The following is a 23,065-nucleotide window of genomic DNA, read 5'->3' as shown; positions in this document are numbered from 1 at the left end:
CACAGACAGACAGACAGACAGACAGACATCGCTGCGACATATGCTCACGTGTTCACACGTGAGCAAAAAACAAACAAAACACATCTACATAACTATGAATGTGTCAAGCGTTTGAACAATTTAATAAATTAATTCTGTCAATACACACCATTTGAAGAAGCAGTTGTAAAGCGCCCTCAACAGGAGTTTGGTAATGCCTTTTTTATTTCACTGACAACAAACCCCCAATCAAATTAATTTCAGTTATGCCCATTTACCTAATTATGTATCCATATCATACATTGATTGAACAGGTAATGTCATTGCACTGTTGCAACAGCCTACAAACGTTCACTTCACTCAGACCATTCTTTGTAAGTTATAACAAGTTTTAATAAAATACATAATTATGCAAATGAGGCTTAATTATGCAAGCCACACCCACCAAAAACTAATCAGTTCTTGCCATTTGCTAACTGAATCTATGTACCAGATTTGATTCTGATCTGATCAGCCGTTTTTGAGATATCGGACCAACAGACAGACAGACAGACAGACAGACAGACAGACAGACACACAGACAGACAGACAGACAGACAGACAGACATCGCTGCGACATATGCTCACGTGTGTGAACACGTGAGCAAAAAAGCATAAAAACCACTCACTCGAGCGGCACATATCCGTTTTCCTCAGTCTTCCATGAGACAACCCTTCCCGGGAACCTCCTCCCCAGTAATATGCGTTACTACGTTTGCAGTTATTTTTCTGGATGCTCTTGGAGGTTCAGTTTCATTGATATTCTTGCGAAAGAAGAATGAAATAATAGTTTCTGTCGATTTATAACATTTTGACCTGCCTAGCCGGCTGGTATATACGTGCGCCCCCAAAGACAAAAATCTATTGATAGTTATGTCTGAGTCCAGCCTGTTCAAACTGGGAACGTTTGATAGCCCTTTACTGTAAAACAAATATTGATAGGAGGGCAGTCAAAACTTTTGATAAGTGACGATTTGAACAATCGATTTGACTTTCAAAGAATTTCGATGCTTTATTTTCAAAATTAGAATATTATAAAACAAAAATTGTGAATTATTAGTTTTGAGAGCATTTATTTCCACTTGAATTATTTTTTTTCTCTCCTTTTTTTACTAAATGTAGAATGTGAATGTTGAAAAACAAATTCAAGCAATAACAAAATGAATGCAGGATTATGTTATGTCTTATTGATACAGTCAATATGGGTCGAAGGATTAAACTCCTTTCCTTTCCCAGCAAGTCACCGTCAGTGTCGGACTGTGAGGGCGCCGGGAGCAATTTTTCCAATCATCGGCATACGAGTCCAGTCAACAAAATTATTCAGCCATGGAGGTCTTGTTTACCTCAATGATTTAATTCTTAAAACAAATTGTAGTCAGCCATGGGCATCAAAGCTCAATTTTATTCCCTTTCCAGCCTTTTAAAGTGAATCCACGCAAGAATGGTGATCCGAGGTATTTCGTTTTTCTTAATAAGTTCCATGGGCTTGTCTCTCACTTAGTGAGGATTGCTAGACAAGCAAGCAAACAAATATCAACACGTGGTACAGCTATGTTCAGAGTTGGTCTTGAGACTACCTCGGAATTCATATACATGTACGAAGGCCAAAGTGAGGGCGCCCTCACAGTTACATGTCTATCTTTCACTAAAGGTAAGAAATCTTATACCCAGCTCACATGTATTATACATTGCACGCTGAGCCTGATTGTTTAAATGGACTGGTGAACTTCTAACTTCTGCCGTTTTTGTCTTAAACGGCAAAAACCTTATTCTCATACGAAGCTCACATATTTCATGATCTTTAGGAAAGATCCAATGAAGTTAGGAAATAAAGGAATATTTTCTGAAAACAGGCAATATTCAAAACATCTAAAAACATATCATACTTTTAGTAAAGAAAGTGCTGAACAAGGCTATTTTATTTTACTTAAAGAGCGTAAAGGTTACTGCTGAATTGAAAGGTTGAAGGTTTGGTCAAATCTTGAGGAATTACAAGGAAAAGTTACATCCTGTTTCAAATATTTGGCCCTAGGACAAATTGTGTATTGACAAGACATAGAAAGAAGAGATTATGAGAGTACACCATTCATACTTTATGTTGAAAAACTTTTATTGAAATCCGGTCTGGTTCTGACAATAACATGAACACCATTTGACATATATGCAAACAATGATATTAGTCTTGTTTTTTCACTGCACCAGGACAAATGAAGAGATGGACTCCTTGATGTTAGCGCCATGGCAACCGTCCAGTAAGAGATGCATGCATACAGTCCTCCATCGTGGTTACCTTGACAAGCTAGACAGATAACCAACACAGTGTACGCTCACATTTGAAAGACCAATTGAATAAAACTGGCTAAAAATTGTTAGTTAAAAAATTGATAAATTATGTGCATTTGATACAAATAGTGTTACATTTGCACTGATAGTTTCTGAAGTTCAATGACGGGACATTTTTCTCATGGCTTTCATTTCTTTTAGCTGACAGCCCTACCATCTTGTTTAAGCTGCCTTACATTTAGCACTGTATGCTTAGATAATGAATTGTCAAAGAGTACATATAAGTCTAGCAAGAAATAAAATTCAAAGGAAAAATAACTGACTGTGAAAAATATTTGTAATGTTGAAATTAAAATAGTCAAAAGAAAAAAAGAGTTGCATCGTTTAGAGAAAGATAAAATACAGGAATATTTAGAATAAAAAACTTGCATAGAGGCATTCCAATAATACACTGACTTTTGGGCAGTGACACCAATATGGCACTTTGCATGACTATAAATAAAGTGACTTTGAATACAAAAAGGCAATCGTCATGGTGAATTAAGCCTTGATTCAAACTAACAGACACACAGTACTTATTATTCACAATTAGTCTAAACAAGTCTCACCAAAGGTAAATACATAAAGCCAAAACAAACCAGGTCAATACAGTCATGCAAATACGGTGACCCTTAACCCTTGACCTTCGAACTTCAACTTTTAGTACCCTTCAGTTAATTGATATTTTATGGTGTCATTTTGCAGACGCAAAGCAAGTTTATCATTTTTTGAAATAGTTTATGAAAAAACTGAGGAAAAAGATCTGATGGATATTTAGTTTTGACCTAGATTGTTCTGCAATGATTCTAATGTATTCTGATCAATAATTAGTTTGTGAGAGTAAAGTATAAACTCACAGTAAATACCTGTATTACACTTTTCATTGGAATGAAATGATTAAATAATCCACTGCCAAGTGGGCTCCGACTGGTGGGAAAATAGAACTTGAACATGTACATATGAAAATTACGATATCTTGGACTTTTGCAGAGAGCACTAATAGCTGACTGATCTCAATGAATGGTTTCATGCCTTTTTTGAGAGAGCAATATCGTTTTCCAATGGCAAACTAAGGAATTACTAAGAAAGAAATAACTTTAAATGTTGCTTTTTAAGCCGTTATACTGAAGAGCTTAAATTTGATGAGCATCCCTTGAAAGTTAAAGTATGGGAAATCTTACAGGAAATCTCCTGCAAGTATGTTGTATAATTTAGTTTGAACTGTACACTGAACAGGATCATGAAATCTTTTAATACATATAACATGTCATTGGAGAAGACATATGCCTTCCTGACTGTTCAATCTCAAAAGTCGCTTTGCATTCAGATTCACAAGAAATACAGCAAAATCCTTGAGGTAGGAAGTTAAGATCAGCCCTCATGTGTTGCTAGACAATTCTTTGCAGACATCGCTTCTAAATATGCCACTTGTGAAATATTCCAGACTGTATGGATAATAGACCGTAAAAAGACAGCAAATAAGGAAGAGCTTAATATGTAGGAATATATAGAAAAGACTTGCTGGTAAAGTGAGTAAACCAAAAAGTAGCACCATTAATACTCAAATCCACAAATATTTAGTGTCTTGAAGTGTTGAATGAGTCGTTTAAGTCCGTAAAGATAGCTTTCGTCTCTCACGTCTGATTCAATGACGTGAGTGAAGTCGATCATTTTAATGTCCACCAGGTCTTCATTGATGGTACAGGTTATTGGACTGGGCGGCTCCAATGCGCAAGCCTGCATAGAAAAATCAAAGTTGCTTATTGGCTGGCGGGAGTCACATGATTCATGCAGAGCTGACCAATCAGGTTCTCGGTTTGCAGCAAGTGGGGAAGTCACTGTGGGTGGCCCCAGAGTCCTTTTTTGTTTGGCTCTCATTTCGGCCACTGTCAGTCCTCGATAATCCTCCTGACCGTTTCCGTTCACTTCCTCAATCATCAGCTTTTCTTTGAAAGGTCCGTCAATACTATCCTTTTTATCAACGCCACAAGCCCCCTCTTCAAGAATAGGGCCATTCATCATTTTCTTGCTTTGCTCTACGCCATTATTTGTTGTCGTGGAAATTGTTGCCATAGAAACAGGCCTATCAGTTTGCTTCATCACTGATAGTGGGGGCGGTGGCAGTAATGGAGTTGCTGCGTTCTTGAGTTTTGACTCCCTGGCATCTGAGTCTTTCATTTCAAGCTCTGAATAGCTGACGATGTTTGCTCCGTACTGGATGTACCCATCCTCTGAGTCATCTTCATCAGATGATGACACGACGTCACCTTCGTAGACTAGCAACAGGGAACTTGAGAAGAAATGAAACTTGGTTTGATTCTCAAACCAATCCAGAATCTCTTCCAATTTTTAGATGAATGCTGGGATTACATCAGTCCGAAGTTCTTCATCACTGTTCAAATACCTGGCAAGACCTATTGCAGAGAGAAAATCATATACCTATTAGAGTAATTTTACATCAAGCTGTGGGGGAATATCACCAATGTACAAATGCTGACATTTTAACTCTATAAAATCATTACTATAAAAATTAATAGAAGACTAGTTTGATATATGGCTAAAATACACAAATAATATAGATGTATACATGTAAAAAATACAAGAATAGAGATCAGTGTTTTTGTCAAGGCTGGTATCTCTGTTTACCAAAGCTCCCAGTAAATAGTAACAGGGTTTACAAACTTTTATAAATGCAATCATATTTTGGAACAAAAGACAAGGTACATGGGTTCCCAAATTATTCACCTATGTACCCAAACTGTGAGATGAGTGAGATTGTCCATATTATGTATTTGTGAACCAACTGTAAGAAAATACGCATTACAGTACAATCACTGTATTGTATGCTATGATAATATACCATGTAGAGTTTAAACAAATGTAGATATTGTTTCATAAAGGTTTACAGAGTTTTTCAATCATTTTTTCATGAGATTTTGTGCATTAATTGAAATAAAAATCTCTTCTTTCATCAACAAAAACAATCAGAGCTTTTATCTATATGTAGTTGTTGTATGATTTGTGATAACAGATTGGCTTTGACTCTCATTTCATGGCTCTTCAAGATTTTCAAGCGGTGAATTATTCCAACCAAATACAGATTTACCTTCAATGACTTGATCTTCATCAAGACTCCTTCCGTACGTCTTATCATAAAAGACGTACTCATCTATGGATGAATGGTAAATCTGATTGGAAAGACGGAAAAACAGAACAACAGTGTCTTTATTCATAGTCTGGCCATGGATATTGAACAATAGGCCTACGCTGGAATAAATGTCACACTGTTTTGCTTTGAAACCTGATGTTGAAGACATTATGTTAGAGCGGTACAAACAAATACATGTAAATAAATGTACACATTTCAACTTCAAGCTTAGTTTCAGCACATGGTTTTGGTTTTACTGTGCTCTATTCAAATATTGGGTTCAACTCATTGACCACTTGCAAAGTCTGTCTGTCTCTCTCTTTCTATTAGTCTGTCTGTCTGTCCTGTCTGTTTGCTGTCACAGTGTCTTTCACTCAGTCTCTATTTGTTTTCAATTCCTTCTGATCTTCACATATTATTAAGCTCCCTTTTCTGACAAAAATGACAAGTAGGAGAATCCATTTCAAGTAAAACCCTCATTTCAAGTAATGCTTAAAGTGCTAGTAGCTGGAACTTTTAAGATTTTTTTTACAGTTTTTGAGTTTCTTGTTCTATTCCCCAAAGCATGTTGAGATACACAGTATTCAGCTTGTCAACTCAGTCTGTACCAGTACATGTGTTGACTACATTGTTATTCTTGTCGAACAAATTCTGGTCCAGACTAGAATTCAGATATAAACAATAACAGAACACACACATAGATGCTATGTTGACAAGATAAATAGTGAGTGTTTTAACATGCTTTGGGGAGTAGAACAAGAAAACAAGATTTACTTAACAACAAAAATAGTGAAAATATCATCAAAATTTCAGAGTTACTGGTCCCTTAATTATTCCATATTTACCCTCATTCCAAGCAGTTGGAATCCTACTCTATCTAGTGGTGGGTACTTCTTCCGTGCAAGCTCCACTTTGTCCCTGGGTGTTCCTTTCTCATAAACCTGTTTGCCCATTTTCACATCCAGTATACAGGGCTTGTTGAATCTCTGAGTGATATCTTCCAGTTTGAGATATGTAACTGACGCCAATGTCAAGGTCAGCTTTATTATTGAAATGGATTGATATGAAATTCTTCACCTCCAAAAAAAATTCCTTGCATTCTATCTCTTTACCAAAATATTTTAAAGGGAGGCGGTCATCAGAAGTTGCCAGGGACCCTTATGACCAATGTAAACACTGTATCTAGGGTACGTTGGCGATTTATGAAAGTTAAAACATGTTTGTTAACAATGAATATCGTAAAATTTAAATTTTGCAGCTAGTTGAAGAGATGCATCTAGATATCATGCATGAAATACATTGTTTTGTAAACAAGAAAGTTGCGCACACACACTTCTAATGACCGCCTACCTTTAAGGTTAAGAAAGTAAGTTATTTTTCTGCCGAGGATTTGTAGTTAATGACAGCTCTGCTGAATTTACTTGAGGGTTTGAGCAATATTCTTTAAACTTGCAGAACTTCAAACAACCAAGCAAAACAAATACTTGTTATTCCCATTGGTGGCTCTCTGCCATATGATTTTTAATTCCAATGTGAGTTGGCCGTTCCTTTTTGCGAGAGTTGCTTGTTTCAAAATGGAATCCGGCTTTCAAAAAGAATCGAAAATGATCATTTTGAACTGAATTTCTCACTATCTTTGGAACAGAGAAATTCTTTTGTCTGAAAAACGCATTGTCAAGTAGGATTTGTGGTAGATGACATCTTTAATTTCACGCACTCTGTAACAAAGTAGTCAAAATGGCCGCCTCCATGTAAACAACCAGAAGTGCACTCTTTTCAAGCTTGTAGGTAGAGACTCCATTCTAAATACATTCATGTACATATGTTAGTCTGCACTCGCTATTATCCGCCGTGTCACCACAAAATATTGTTACTATCACGATAAAAAAATAGAAAAAGAGAGAAAACTGTTGTGCATATGAACGAGGACATACGCAAGGAATGCTGGGATTTTAATTTTAGAACGCGCCCTCTGTGTCAATAACTTGATGCAAAAATAGCAAAAATCGGAACGCTAGTTTTCAGCTTCCAATTTGAAGTTAGGAAGTGCAGTTACTATTGCAATGATTTGATGGCACAATATGTCCCTTGTTAAACACAATAGCTTATTAATGGTAAAAATGGCCAATTTATGAACAACATTGTTTTGCACATTAAACAGAAAATCTATACCTGCAGGGTCTAACATTTTTTACATGTATAAACTGCTTTCACTAGAGGGTAAACTTGGCATAGCTGTCGTACGAACGTATATAGCAAGTAACAATTAATTCTATTTTATCCTTTACTATTACTAATCATGAATCAATACAAATGAAATTTCTAATCTTAACCTCTGGCGCGACACCAAGGGCTGAGCCCTATATGATATTAAATAAGTTGGACGTCTATTCAGTGACGGATGTTAAATCATCACAAACTCACACACATTTCCTGTAGCAAAGGATACTGTCCGGATGCAGGGGTGACGTAAACGTTCCAAGAAATCTGGGAAGAAATCTCTGCAGTATGTGCAAGTCTGGGTCATCTGTGTCACCGTGGAAGACCTCACAGTAGAACTCATGCTCTCTTCGGCCTCTAGGTGGCGCTTGTATTGGCTTCAGCAAGCTACCATCAATAAATTGTAACATGCCTGGAACATAACATAGACACAAATTTTTTTATGTTTATGATTACATAACTTTAATGGTTGTTACATAAATAGATGCTAGGATGATGCTGGGTGCTGGAATATGCAAGCTCGGCATGTCTGGAATACTTTCCTTGTTCAGATGTACATGTAGCCACAGCAAGATATTGCTGTATTCTTTCACATCATCTTATTTGATTCAAATGACCCAAGTACATAGCTTGCAGTTACTGTAATTTGAAACATAAAACTTCAAATTGGTACATGCAAGAGACAAAATCTCCATCAATGAAGACAGATATTGCACTAACTCCTGAGTCTTGTTACAGTATGAGTGTATACAATTACTGTAAGCCAAAGTACAAGAAAATTTTATTAAAGGTCACATAATAATATGCCAGGAGAAAATGCCTTGTGCAGCGGCAACACACATACCAAGTTACATGAGCAATTTTAAAAAGGATTTTTTTTGGGTTTCAATCAAACTGTTTTGCTCAATCCTTCCTAAATTTGCGATGAATAAGTGAACATAGCAGTTCATTAATTTGTGCCTGCTGGTGGAAAAAATTGCATTGCTATCGACCACACTGCATTTCCCAAAGTGAAAATCACAAATTACTAGTGCAAAAAATCCAACATAGCATTTAATTATCATGAAAGGAGTGTGTACTGGTACTGCCCAGATCTCCCAAATCATATACAGTATTGTCAATCCATATTACACTCTTAGCTGCTTTACCTCTGACATTTAGGATAACAATTGGATCTGGCTTGGTGAGAAATTGGCGAATTTCTGAAATGTCACAACAATTCTGATAAAAATCTACCAGACTGTTTTTTGGCAAATAGAAATAACCCACCAGGTATGTGTATGCATTAGTCATCATTTGTGAAGACATAATCCAGTTTTAACAAGATTTCTACAACATCCTACCTCAAATACCCTATGACAATTTATTGTATGGAGCTTTTTGATTTGTTGTTTATTAATAACAATTGAAAGTAACAGCGTGAGTATCACATAAGCCCAACCTTTCCTTGCAACCAAACTCATATGCCAACAGATGTAGATATAGTGAATTTCATTAGTGTACTTAAACCTTTCTGTCATATTTTAGTCTCCATGAATCATACATGAATTTCATGAATTTTTAATATACAATATTTCCAGTAGCTAAACACCTTGGACAAACATACATGTACTTGAAGTCAAAGCATTGTTTCAAATGTTTAATTTTGACATACATTGCTTTATTTTATTGGAAAAAGTAAAAATAAAAGACTTCTTGAAGTTCAATTTCTGATGCATGATCAATGAAAAAACCTTGGAAGAAGTTTGAAAATAAGTTACACACTACGACTCAATATTTTCCTGAAACAATATTGCTGATTACAATCATGGATTTGTTCTAGTGCAGAGAAGATCATACAGATGTTGCCATGGAAATGTGGACATAGTGTTTGGTTGTTTTGTTACCATAGTTACTGCTGTAGGTTACAGCCAGATCCACTGACAAGTTATCTTGTAATAAAACCCATCACATCGTTAATGGTAGCAGTTTTTATATGTGTCTGCTCAGTTTTGTAAAAACCTTGCAAAAAATGTCGCAAATATATTTTTGCTAGTATTTACAGATTGGTGAAATAATTTGAAATCAGATTTTTGGAGAGAAAATTTTACCTCTCATTACTGATCATGCTGATTTGCAGAATTGATATTTAGACAGTACACAGAACAGAACTATCAACAAAAACATGTAAATATGGTTCACGTCATGGAACTATATTCCCAGCATGCACTGCTTTGCTCTTGACATTGCCTATTACAATTTCCACCTACTTTTTAAATTCTTCACCCTGTTCATCACTCTACCGACACTTAAATTTATTCACAATCTATTCAGAGGTGACAAAAAAGCTGTTGGTAGATTAACACTGATGTCTTAAATTCAAAGGTCAAGTATTCATCCTGAAATATTCATTCTCATCAGCAAATCCTGGAATTCTCTATTCTTAGACAGAAGACCTCTCCCAATGTCAAACTTTCAGAAGATGCTTAAAACAATCACCTTTCAGAGAGCATTTTAATTATCACTCAAAGTGCCACCGAGCATTGTTTAACTTTGGATATTAGGTGCTATATGGATTTGTCTGATAGTCATAGATAGATAGATAAATAGATTGATGGATAGTAGATAAACATTACATTGTATGATATATGGCAGTTGTTGAAGTCATAACCAATATGAACACTAAAATATTTGAAGTACCATCAATTATAAACTCGCTTAATCATAACATGAGACCCCATAGAAAATCATACTTGCCACTGCACAGTTGCAGTTGCAGTTGAATAATAAATTTAATTTAAATCTTATTTCTTTTCTAAATTTAATTTTGTGATTTTACTTTCATTATGTTACTTTTCTACAATGATATTAGACCTAACAGAAATAGACTAGTTTGTTATTTGATATGGACTGAAACCAAACACCCATGCTGGTGTAAAATCTACAATCTGGGTTTCTGCAAATCACAAAACATCATCTAGCTTTGCGCTTTTGAAATTTGAACCGCCGGTAGGAATGTAAATTTGCATAAAGGAACGGCTCAAACTAATGAGAATTTTGTGTGTGACAGAGGTGGTAAAATACTGGCAGAACATGCATTATAATTGGGTTTAGTATAACCAACAAAGTCTCACTGATACATCTACAACTAATCACAGACAGGTTAAGATCCGGTTCTGATTTCCTGAAGGAATTCAGTGCATTGTGAGTTAACATGGCATCCGAGTTGGTGTATTCTTCTCGTGGAATTTACCATTTTTCTTTTCTTTTCTCTCAAAACCATTTTCAGCATGAGGTATTAAAGACAGAACTTTTGAGTAGGAAAGAGATATAGTCTCTACGCTAATTCTAAACTCCCTCCTTGTATACCATTTCCATTTACAAAATGAAAACCTATCCCTGCATTTCATTAATTGCACATTATCAGATCAGAATCTCCAACATCTACCGGTAGTGGCACTGGCAGACTGTATTCCATGCACAGATGTGTGTAAAAGCTATCTTGCATACATCAGACACTGAGCAAGTACAGTCAATACGTGACAGGCATGTGATGTGTTGAACTCAGCTGGCTTTGGCTGTCCAAATACAACACATAACACACTCTGCCTGCGTGATACATCTGCTGTATGCCCAACTAAGCTGGGAAAACAAGCCAATAGCGCTCTTTCCGTCATTCAAATTCATTTCCAGTTTTGAAGCATGAGGATGTGACTAGCATAAACTAACACATCAAACCATTTTGTTCCATGGGGTTTTTAAAGCATTATTGCTAAATTGCAGAATTTCTTCCAGAAAAAAAACAAAACAAAATATTTTCTTTTAATTTTCCTACACTAAGACTCTGATCTTCTATACTAAAAATAAGGAGATTTCAAATTGCTCTTTCAGTTACCATGGCAACATGACCATTTCATGTACTAAATGCTAGCTATGAAAATTTATACGAAGTCCTTACATTTCCTTAAATATGCTACCTTACTTCTCATATGGATTATGAATATCTAACAACTACCCAGTTGTTTGGTCACAGTTACGTAGTAACGTCTAATACTGGTAGTTCATTGATCTGTGTGGGAACAGCTAGACTGTAAACCTGTCTAACCTGTTTCATCGGTGTGAATATTTGACAGAGACACACTATAACATCTTCTACTGCATGATCTGGTTACCATGGAGATCCATTCAGCTGGAGCATACTCCTCGAAAAGCATATCCTGTTTGACATGTGCAAGAAATCCAATCCATGATAGCGAAAAAAAAGAAGGCTGCACCTGCTGGGCTGTAATACAGACTCTGTCGTATTTCTCTGACAATTGACACTTTACTGGACACTTCACTCTTCCATCTGCCCCATCAAAGCGTAGTCAGTCAAGGATTTTGACAACATTTGACAGAGTGCTAGATACATTCTGCATCTCAGAACTGGTACTGAGGTGGAGTAATGTTACAATCACAGCATGTTGACGAGAGAATCACTACATATACTCTTTCGACTTCTGATAAGAATTGATCTTCAAATTTTGTTAATGATAATGATTGACAGTATTGACATGGTACAGAACTTTTCTCTGTCAGCATTACATTATCTGCTCAACAAATAAGAGGTAAACTTCTGTTTTAAAGGTATACTGTCATCTGTTCCAATTTTGCCAGTTACCATGGAAAGAAAATCTCACCAATCACAGATTTGAGCGGGTGGCTGCTTTTTTAAAAACAGTGCCCTCACATGGGCATTTGAATACCAAGGAACGTCCCTTTGACCATATATGGACATATTTAGATTACAGGTGACTGTATACCTTTAAACTAAAAATTTTTTAGCCCCAACTGTCAATCATTTCTACCATTATATTTCATACGGAGTGAACCATTAAATCTTGGGTAGGTCACATTAGAAAAAAGGGGTGAAGATTGTATGAAGATTTTGGGTCAGCTGTGCTGCTGGGACGCAATCATATGCACATGAATGGAAAGTGGATGGAAAACCAGGAATTGTGGGGAAAGATAAATGCATTCTCTGACAACTTTGAAAAAATCTTGGAAGGCATCCCCCTCCCCAACCAACCCACTACATATCCTTGCACTTCTTCAAGAGGCTGTGATGGTTTACCCTTTGAGTGCCAAAGTCAATTTTTGTCACCTTTAGAAAATATACTCTAGTCATTTTTTTTCAGATTTTTGTCAAAATTTTGATAACAAACTGTAGCAATGAAATGTCAATTTGATCCAAAATTATAAAAAAATTACAGAAAAATTTATAAAAATTGGTGGAAATGTTGCACTAAAATTTTGGTGGGAACAATTACAGAACTCAAAGGCTTAATACTGCATTGACAGTACACTATTGTCACTAGCTCTCCAGGAGAGACGCCTTGCTGAAAGACAAACACAACATCTCGGTAAAATCACAGACCCTTGAGAAAACTTGAGGGTCTACGGTAAAATACATCGAAAGACTATAAAGCATGGGGCATCACATGACATCTTTGCAATCTATGGGCAAGTACTGCGTTCGCTTCTGTTGAAAACCTGGTGTCTTGCTTGGGTTATTTTGACTGAAATCTTCACCAGGTGGTTTTGTTCAAACACTAACGTCATTTAAAAATGTATAAACCGATTGATTCTGCTTGCCAGCTGCTACTTTCTCACAACTTTTCAGTCACTACAGTTACCAGGACAACATCTTCTACTTGGTCATATGACCAGGCAATAGGTTGACAAGACTGGTGCCCTTTGAATTATTACAAAGTACACAGTTCCCCTGCCAATGTTAACCTCAGTCCATTTGTTTTTCAACATCAATGAACGGTCACTGATGGCTCAATCACTCTATTGAATTACACAGATGTATGAGCACATGGTATTGTGTAATTACTTTCAAAACAATTTACATACAGCTTTATGAAGTACTTACATGGCTGTAATTATGATCATAAAAACCACAGGGCACCTGTTCATCAGCTTAAACCTTTTCCTGCCGAGCACCCTTGTCCGTTATTTTGCCAAGTCAGTAGAAAACCGCCCAATAATATGTGCCTGTAAAAGATTGGCTCTCCTGCATATTATCCTGCCAGGCATTTTGGCAGAAATCGCCCATTTTCAGGGTTGTTTTAGCTTATACGTGTTAGACTTCGATAATTACTACATGCCCGTAGACAGGGGAAGGAGCTCAAGGGTTACTGCAGAAAAAAATTGAGGTCACCGGCTTTGTTTGCCCCTGGGAGTGCGTCATTTTATTGCCGTTTCATGTTTATTTTTTCGGAAATAAACTCCTTCAGTATTACGCACGTCCGCTAGGCACAAACATCACCTCACTCGTCTGTTAGTCAGAGACCCTGAGGGTCGTGCTAGGGGTGCAGCAGCACCGGCAAACCTGTCCTGTTTCCCCAGGGTAGGGTCAATTGAATACGTACCTTCAACGACTTGGCAGTGTAGCACAAAAACTACGTTTTTGCCGTTGTATTAACGACATGGCTGAGCCATTGAAGCACAGCTCCACGTAGTTTAGCCAGCTCAGTTGGGAGTTGGTTTACGAGTGTTACCGTTCATTACTGACTTAATCGAGTGGTCCTCAGTCAGGTACGGGTTTGTACCGACATGGCTTGGGCTACAGCTAACCAGTGATAACCAGTCACTACACCCAAGTCTTCAGTTCACTTTTGCGATGCACGGGTGTGCAACGCAATATGCTTCCATTGTTCTAGCCATCGACGTGTCCACATGCCTGGCAGCCATATTGTACTGCTAGCTGGTTTGCATAACAAAAGCAGTCCCTGCTAAATGCAGGCGGTATCCCCGTAGCAGACTACACATTGACCTTATTGACCTTATGAATTCTCTGTACGCAAACAGCGTACGTAGTTACCAATGCGTCGGCAAGAGGATACGTTTGCCTGCAAACCAGAGCCAATACTTCGGACGATGGAATAAATAAAAAATCCAAAGCTACGTCCATTGAATGGCACGGCCAAGGCGGTGAAGGATGTTGCCTGGCTTGAACTTGCAGAGCTGAAGCCCAGCTTAGTACGTCGGACACCAGTTTGTAATGGTATTTCCGAGTCGTTCACATCCGTTCCATCGGAGGAACAAGTCGAGCCGTCCCGTCAAAAATACGTTCTCATTTTCAGTCACGCACAACTGAATAAGTGACTTTCGTCTCGCACCATCGGCATATCTGCCAAGTCGTTTACAAGAGGTAGCCTTCTAGATTAGCATTGCCGAGTTGGTCAAGTTTGGCAGCAATCTCTATAGTGCCAGGCAGCCAAGTACGTCCAACTCCGCCAGAAAACGTCACCATGCTATCCTGCCAAGTCCGCTAAAAAGCGGTAAAAAAAACCCAGCCCCCCTCGGGTGTGGGGGACTGGCGGACAGGTTTCTGCACCTTTCCCTGTCTATCGACTCCCTGCGAACCCATTTCGAGGGAAAAGGCGTTCCTTGTCAGAAAACCTCTCCTCGGATGACCCCTAAACGCACAGGGGATAGCAAAACGTAGTGCCGTCGACTTGGCAGGAAAGGGGGTACCCAAAAAGGGTCCGATTTCCACCGGGTTGGGAGAATAACGGTCACCAGTGCTTAGATTCTGGCTACACCGAATTTCAAGCGGATTTTCACCGACTTGGCAGGAAAAGGGTTAAAGCTGCATGCGTCAATTCAATTACTTACTTTGATTATAATGGCAGGATCAAACCAATATGACTGTTTAGGTTAATAAGACTAATAACCATGAAATATTTTCGATGGGTAATTAACCAGAAGTACAAAGAAACAAAAATAGCAAAGATAGATAAGGAAAGGAGAAGGACATAATACGAGAAGTACAACTTGTTCTGCCTCTGCACGCTATGATGACCTAGTTTAGATTTCTACATAACTCCATATTTGACCCTGAATGGCAGTCAGCCAGTTTAATGCTCAAAGTGTGTGGAGGTCAGGAAATAGCCTTATTAAGTCCACTAATATATTTACTATTAAAGGTCATTTGAAATTGTGTGAATTCTAATCAACACGAAAATATGAATGGATGCACACTTGTGACGAATACATACAGTGTTACCGTTATATTTGTCCCATCTCTAACGCATTACTCAATAAACTTGTGCATTCAGAAAATGGAAAGTCAATTTCAGCAACCGTTACAGCAGTGACTGACATTGATACATGTAGGTCAAAGGTCACCCAGTCCAGTTTCAAGCAGGAAATCAGGAAACCCTGGCACATTTTCCAACTATCCAAGCATCTTGACAATTTCCTCAATTGATTTCAAATGACTTATATTGAATACCAACGATATTATTGACCAATGAAACATATCGAAAATACCCATAAAATTTTGATCTTTCAAATAGTAATCACATATCCAGAAATTCTGATGACATACACGAAAATTTTAACACACACTTTTGATTAATAATTGATCATTTACAGTGAATATACAGATTTCACAGTTTGTGACCAACTCCCAGGTGAATCTACATGCCTGAATCATTAAATATTAAACAGTTCATTTGCCCTGGTATCATTACACATTCTATGGCTTTACAGAAATTGCAACCTCCTGAGCTTTGTAGATATATTGACCCATCATATTACAAACTTAATACCCGCCACTGAACAAGATAAAATTTCCTATCCACAGTTACTGCATTGTGTCTCAGAATTGTGTAGCTAGGTGGCCACTTGAGATAAGCATCCAGTCTGAAGTTATAATAATAATTCACCTAGATGGGCTGATTTGTTTTTAAAAGTCGACAACATCTGTCCTGTCGGAAGCTGCAGTTATCGTGTGAATTATTTATTACAATTTGCAGAAGACTAAATCTACATCTCTTTCAGAGTCATTCACCCAAACGATTGAGAGATGCACTCACAAAATAGAGTTTCACAATCGAGAAATTAATGTTCAGCATTTAGTGAAGTCAAACTTTTTATTTTTTGAAATATTCATTATTACTTTTGAGGCACAAAAAAAACATATTTTATCTTGTACCCCAATCTGAAGAAACATCATTAGTGTTTTGAAAGTTTTGCGCATTTTCAGAATATGAAATTTTGAACAACATGGAGTCTGTTTAAATTTACATCTCCAATAGGTTCAACCTGGAATTTGAATGGACCATGTACACAAATGTGCACAGAAATAGCCGGGTAGTTTGTTTGGACTGCCATCTCATGATCTCCTAGATGTACTGAGCCTGTAGAACATATTGAGTCTTTTTTACTCAGAGTAAAACTATTATTATGGAAATTCACTCATCAGAAACAAGAAAACAAACCATGCAGGGGATGACACTGACAAGGGGAATAAAGGTGTTCTTAGGTATGCTTCAGGCAGCAGAAATGGTAAGTAAGCTGACACTAATGGATAATATTGGGATAGATGTAATGTCACGTATCATTCCTTTACTAGACGATGCTAATTCTTCTCTTGCTCTATGTCAATTCACATTTTGAAGTTCACTTTTCTTTTCTTTTCCATGTTTTGTTTTTATTTTATTGTAATACTAACATAAATGCAGTTTACATAAATATATTACAGTTATATTTTACTCTCTCTCTCTCTCTCTCTCTCTCTCTCTCTCTCTCTCTCCCTGTGTCTGTCTGTCTCTTTCTGTCTCTCTGTGTCTCTCTGTCTGTCTCTCTGTCTGTTGCTGTCTATCTGTCTCAAGACTGCACAATGCATGAAACTTAAGTGACAGATATTATTACTCTGTACTTGAAGTAATTTGTGTTTTATATATATATATATATATATATATATATATATATATATATATATATATATATATATATATATATATATATATATATATATATATATACACAATAAATATGAGATCACATCAAGTATGTTTGGTACCTATTACTCGAGTTTCACGCATACACGCGATCGTCAGATAGGTAGATTTTATTGTGTGAAATTTGCTTCAGGTGCTTACATATAAGTGTCAGGTTGGGTCAAACCATTTGGTGTTGTGGGTTGGATTGAAATTTGACAAGTAAAATTTGTTTTCGTGTCGGCACTTTGAGACCAACTCGGAACGCTGTTTAAAAGGCTAGATTTATCTGCATTGATTATGAATAGCTTCTCTGTAAGGCAAAGGTTGCATTTCTTTGACACATTTGAGTAACTGCTTGCTTTTGATAGGATTGACCATGATATATTAAATGGTTTGTCCTGAGATTTCAAGTGACAGACATATTTTGACAATTCTGTGCTGAAATCTCAGGACAAACCATTAATATATCATGGTCAATCCTATCAAAAGCAAGTAGTTACTCAAATGTGTCAAAGAAATGCAACCTTTGCCTACAGAGAAGCTATTCATAATCAATGCAGATAAATCTAGCCTTTTAAACATGCGTTCCGAGTTGGTCTCAAAGTGCCGACACGAAAACAAATTTTACTTGTCAAATTTCAATCCAACCCACAACAACAAATGGTTTGACCCAACCTGACACTTATATGTAAGCACCTGAAGCAAATTTCACACAATAAAATCTACCTATCTGACGATCGCGTGTATGCGTGAAACTCGAGTAATAGGTACCAAACATACTTGATGTGTTCTCATATTTATTGTAATATTGCTCTGCATCCCTGCATCGAGCACTTTACCCCTCTGAGAAGATACAAACAAGTTTTGGTATAATATATATATATATATATATATATATATAGATAGATAGATAGATAGATAGATAGATAGATAGATAGATATATATATGCACATATCGGATAAATGGAATATTGTCTTGTTGATGATGAAGACTTTTACAGACATTTGAATGTCCATTAGGAGACAAGCAAATCAGGCGACTAAAAGCATTGTGAGTCATCCATACTAGTGATGTCATCACCATCATGAAAACACTGAACCAAGGGGGACGTAATCTCCTTTGGTTTGGGCTGAGTGTTCATTTTGTTGTGGAATGCTTCAGATAACCACGTTTGGGAATCAACTTAGACTCTATCAGCTTTTGGCCGAGAGCTATAAGCACTGTGAAAAGGTACTCAATTACATGAACACATCTAGCTCTGCGTGAAAAGGGCACAATTCATTTTGAGGGCATAATAAACGGAAATTGTAAGCAATGGACTATACAGCACTCCATTTCTCACAGCAAACTATAAACTAACTTTTTGCCCACTGTAGAGCTCATAATATCAAACATAATTCATTTTTATTGCCTTTATCGGCATGTAATTATCTTTTCCGGGCATGGTGTTCATTTTCATCTTGTTACAGTCTCCGCTGTGATTTGATTTTAATTCATAAAATTGTTTTCTTTCTACGAAAATTTTACCAGAACCACCAGACGTGAAATGTTATGGATTTAGGATAAAGGCGAGATGACCATGGAACAGATCAATGATAAGTCACAATATCAGTATCCTGGATTTTGGAAGGAATAACTGATTCATTATCCTTTTTATAAAAGGCATGATTGGTATTGGTCTGCCAACAATGCAGATATACATAATTTGTAGAACAAGTAAAGGACCATTAACCCTTTCACACCATGGCTTGGCCCAAATCCAACGTTAATCAATGGTGATTGCAGACCTATTTACAAGAAATTAGGGGTGAACAGGTTAAATCTTGGTTGAGGATGATAAGAATAAGGATAATACCATATGCAGGTTTTTGCTACATTCCAAGATTTGAAATACTTGTTTTCAGAGTTGATAGAGAATTAACACTTTGTTCAAGAATTCCATATGTTGTCAGTTTCAAGACATGTGAAATTTTCCCCAAAAAGCAGCATGGGGGATGTTTCTTTCAAAATTTAACGACACTCATGATTTCTCACAATCTGACCATTTCCCTCAAAAGATGTAATGGTTGATCCCTAATTACTCTGGCTTTGGGAAATTATACACAGGTTTGCTGGTTCATCCATGAAAATCATACTTATTCAGCAAAGAGTTCAGATTTCCCCTGTAACAAGACACCTGCTCTCAGATCCACACAGATAAAAGATAATTATCACAGTATCCCTGGGAGTGGTATCTTATCTTCCAAACAAAGGGCAGATGTCAGAATTCCTTGCTTCCTTTAGGAAATATTCAATTATTTCACACTGAAAGTATACACTCTACTGCTCTGATAATGGACGACGTCTGAGTCATTTCAATAATGACAGCAAATGGCAAATTTATCATTTTTTTTCCAAAGGCAGAAGGGGATGTGATTCAGCTCTTCTGACCTTTTGACCTCTATTCCTGGAAGTCATTTCAATATTTTAGTTTCGATTGTCTTGTTGTATGTTTGGTAATGGCAGAAACTAAGTATTGCTTCTCAAATAGTCTACCTCGACCATGATAGTTTGTGGTTCATTTCAATGCCTTTTTTCCAGGAAATATAACCTGGAGACAGATAATAGTATTCCTAGGATTTTCTTTAAACAACCGTGGAGATGGCGAGAGTCAGAGACAATTATTTTTCACAATTTTAAGAACTGGCACATTTTCCTAATCATTTTACACCTTGGAATATCTCACTCATTCCAAGTACATATAATGGAATGGAAACAAACATAAAATACAAGTATTTGTCCTAACAAATACATATAGGTTACTTACTAAGCAATATAAAAATTCCTGCGTTTGTAAAACAGGAAGCAGATGCGAGGAAACAGTTCTTCACAAATTCCTGGCCTACAATTCTGGCCTGAGTCAGCTAGTATATTTTACCAGGTTTCCCTTTGGATATCAAAGCAATCGTGTTTAATGATACCAACACTGTTTGTACAATTTCTAGACCATTAATATAACCTGAGTTTCATGCTAAAGGTAAGTCTGCTTCACTTCAGTGTACAGACATTCCCAGATTATTCCTTTGCGCAAAACCTGTCGCTACATCTCAAATTTACCATAGTCACACTAATAGTATTACAGAACTGGTATCTTTATGGCAACACATAGACATGCAACCACAAGAATTTTGTGCAGCTTTGCTTAGCTGAAATAAAACACCTCCATATGAAAATGAAGTTCACCAGAAGAACATAGAGACTGAGTGATATTTGTGCCAGCTGTTGTCATTTACAGATGTTGGCCACCAGACTGGAATGGCCAGAGATAATTAAATCGCATTTGCACTGAATTGACTCTGTTATTTGCAAGTACATGTAAGAATGCCTCGATGGCAACACCCACCATGAGATGAGCCTTGCCTCCGATTGTACAGTAGCTCAACAAATACCAGACACATATTCAGTCAGACGGTATTACCTAGACTATCCTATGCCTTTTCATCATTTGACCCTTTTGTTGATAGAATTGAATTTAATAGTCAAGGAAAATTGGCATGACCCGGTTGAGAAATTGACAATTTACCAACCTAAGCATAAATTTTCTTTCTGGTAATTAGCAATTTTTAATTTCTAAGTGTGTTAACGCATGGATGTATTACAATTAACGTCACCAGTGTTAAATTATTTTCCAATATGACATTACTAATTAATCCATTATTTCCAGCTAAAAGGACTGCCAGATGTTCTGCAAACATTTAACAGGACCTCTACTTCATCAACAACTAAGATTACTATTACAATACTACACTTTGACAGGAACAATGTGATGGGAAAGGAAGATATTACTGGCAGTTTTTTGGTCATGTATACCAGAACGGATAAAAATTTGTCCAGCCACTGTCAGCGAGAGAGGCTGTTGCTATAACAACTCTTGCAAGTATCGATGACAGGAGATACATGGCCTGACGATGCCAACACTGACACAGCTTTAAATAATGCTAAATACGATGTATAACATACATAGGAAGTGAGAGTTTTCTTGATACCAAAAGTTGTAAAATATGCCACTGCTTGGGCTGTACAGATTGTGAATAAGTGTTTGTGACAGTGACAGTTAACATGGACGCTACTCATATAGCCAACTTTTTTTACTGCAGGTACAGGCCCTCGTGTTGAGACATAAAATATTGGCACATTCAATATTGGCTGACACTGAAGTACATCATCGGATTTTTAGAGAAATTACATGCACGACACACAGTCTTTCCAAACGACTGTGATCCCTTAACAACATCCTACCTTAAACATTGTGGAATACAGAACTAACATCAAAGGAATTAAACAGTTATGTTGGCAATTTAAATTTGGTTAGTATTAAATGACTGCAATTTTATTCTCCGCGTTCAGTTCAATAATGGTAATTTTATGTTGTGGGATGTCAATACTTTCTAACGCCGTTGTAATCTTTATAGCCGCACCCGCCAATAAAAATTAAGGTGTGGGGAAGTCAAAAGTAAACAATAAATGAATTAAGTGCAGGTAGTTTTCAATTTAAGGGAGGAAATCCGGCGGATATTGATATCAACGAAGGAACAACACTGCACTGAACGTTAAAAGGCTACGGTACACCGCGGGCGCGGTGCCATTCCTACTGTTTACAGATCATTTTGAGGTGACGAATCATGTTGGGTCACCGTCTACTCTACCTGCTTTCGTCTTCCCTTGTCCGTGAATGTGACCTGCAACTTGATGTTCCAGGGGTATGCATCCCTCCGGTAGGGGCGGGGTCGGTATTCGGCCTGGCGCAGCCTTTTTCACGGCGTCGTCTCCTGCGCTTGCCATTGCTCGTTCAGCGTATCACTTCGGTCAGTCGATATCGTTCGACGAGCAGGCCTCTCCCAGCTTCATGTCTGGCAGTCATCGATATGCATGCTTGTGGCGATTTTAGAGGTATACTGCCCTAGTTTCCGTCACACTCGAACTACTCGCTAGATAAGGTAGTCTTCAAAGGGACAAAATCATCGCATTTTCCAGGCTACACCGGCCACAGTTTGGTAGAACACAGATGAACTTGCACCGCACGATCATGGATCGCGAAGCCACACACGTAATCGCACATTCATTCAGTAGACTAGCGTTTATCTGCTCATGCGTCATGACAAACGATGACCTCTAAATGACCTCTTGTGACCCAAACGTTCTCGGTCTCGGCGTGTCCGTGTACAGTGTATGCGTCGCAGTAGTTTCGGCAAAAAGCGAATAAAAATCATGACGTTAGAACCATACGTGCAATAAAAGTGTTAAGACTTTGCTTAGGGATAAGTTCTTGCGCAGTAGATTCAAACAATTACCCACGCAAATTGAATGGTGAAAACATGTACGGTACGAAATTTTCTGGTCGGTGAATTTTTGGGTGGTATGGGGACAACCGGAAGAGTAGTGTCAACGTACGTACGTACAGACACGCGGCAGAGCAATCTGATTAAAATCAGATGTAGAGTACGGCGACGTCTCTGTACTTGCGCGGTTTTCTCTTGCTGTCGCCTCTCACTACTAGTGAGAGGCGACAGCAAGCTTAAGAGAAAACCGCGCAAGTACACAGACGTCGCCGTACTCTAC

At 37.5% G+C, this 23,065-nt stretch overlaps 1 protein-coding gene across 1 annotated transcript; it reads right to left on the bottom strand.

Annotated features, from left to right (window-relative positions):
* Positions 1-2,211: 2,211 nt before the first annotated feature.
* Positions 2,212-22,593, bottom strand: LOC139122722 (inositol polyphosphate multikinase-like). Its single transcript, XM_070688381.1, has 5 exons — positions 22,153-22,593; positions 7,938-8,120; positions 6,334-6,506; positions 5,447-5,528; positions 2,212-4,754 (listed from the first exon to the last, which is right to left on the bottom strand). The coding sequence occupies exons 1-5, from the start codon at positions 22,286-22,288 to the stop codon at positions 4,690-4,692; spliced, it is 639 nt and encodes a 212-aa protein (XP_070544482.1). The 5' UTR covers positions 22,289-22,593; the 3' UTR covers positions 2,212-4,689.
* Positions 22,594-23,065: the final 472 nt, after the last annotated feature.

Source organism: Ptychodera flava, chromosome 22 (assembly GCF_041260155.1).
Source record: "Ptychodera flava strain L36383 chromosome 22, AS_Pfla_20210202, whole genome shotgun sequence".
NCBI classification, from domain to species: domain Eukaryota; kingdom Metazoa; phylum Hemichordata; class Enteropneusta; family Ptychoderidae; genus Ptychodera; species Ptychodera flava.
Note: the sequence above shows the minus strand (reverse complement) of the source record. Positions and strands in the feature narration are given on the sequence as shown.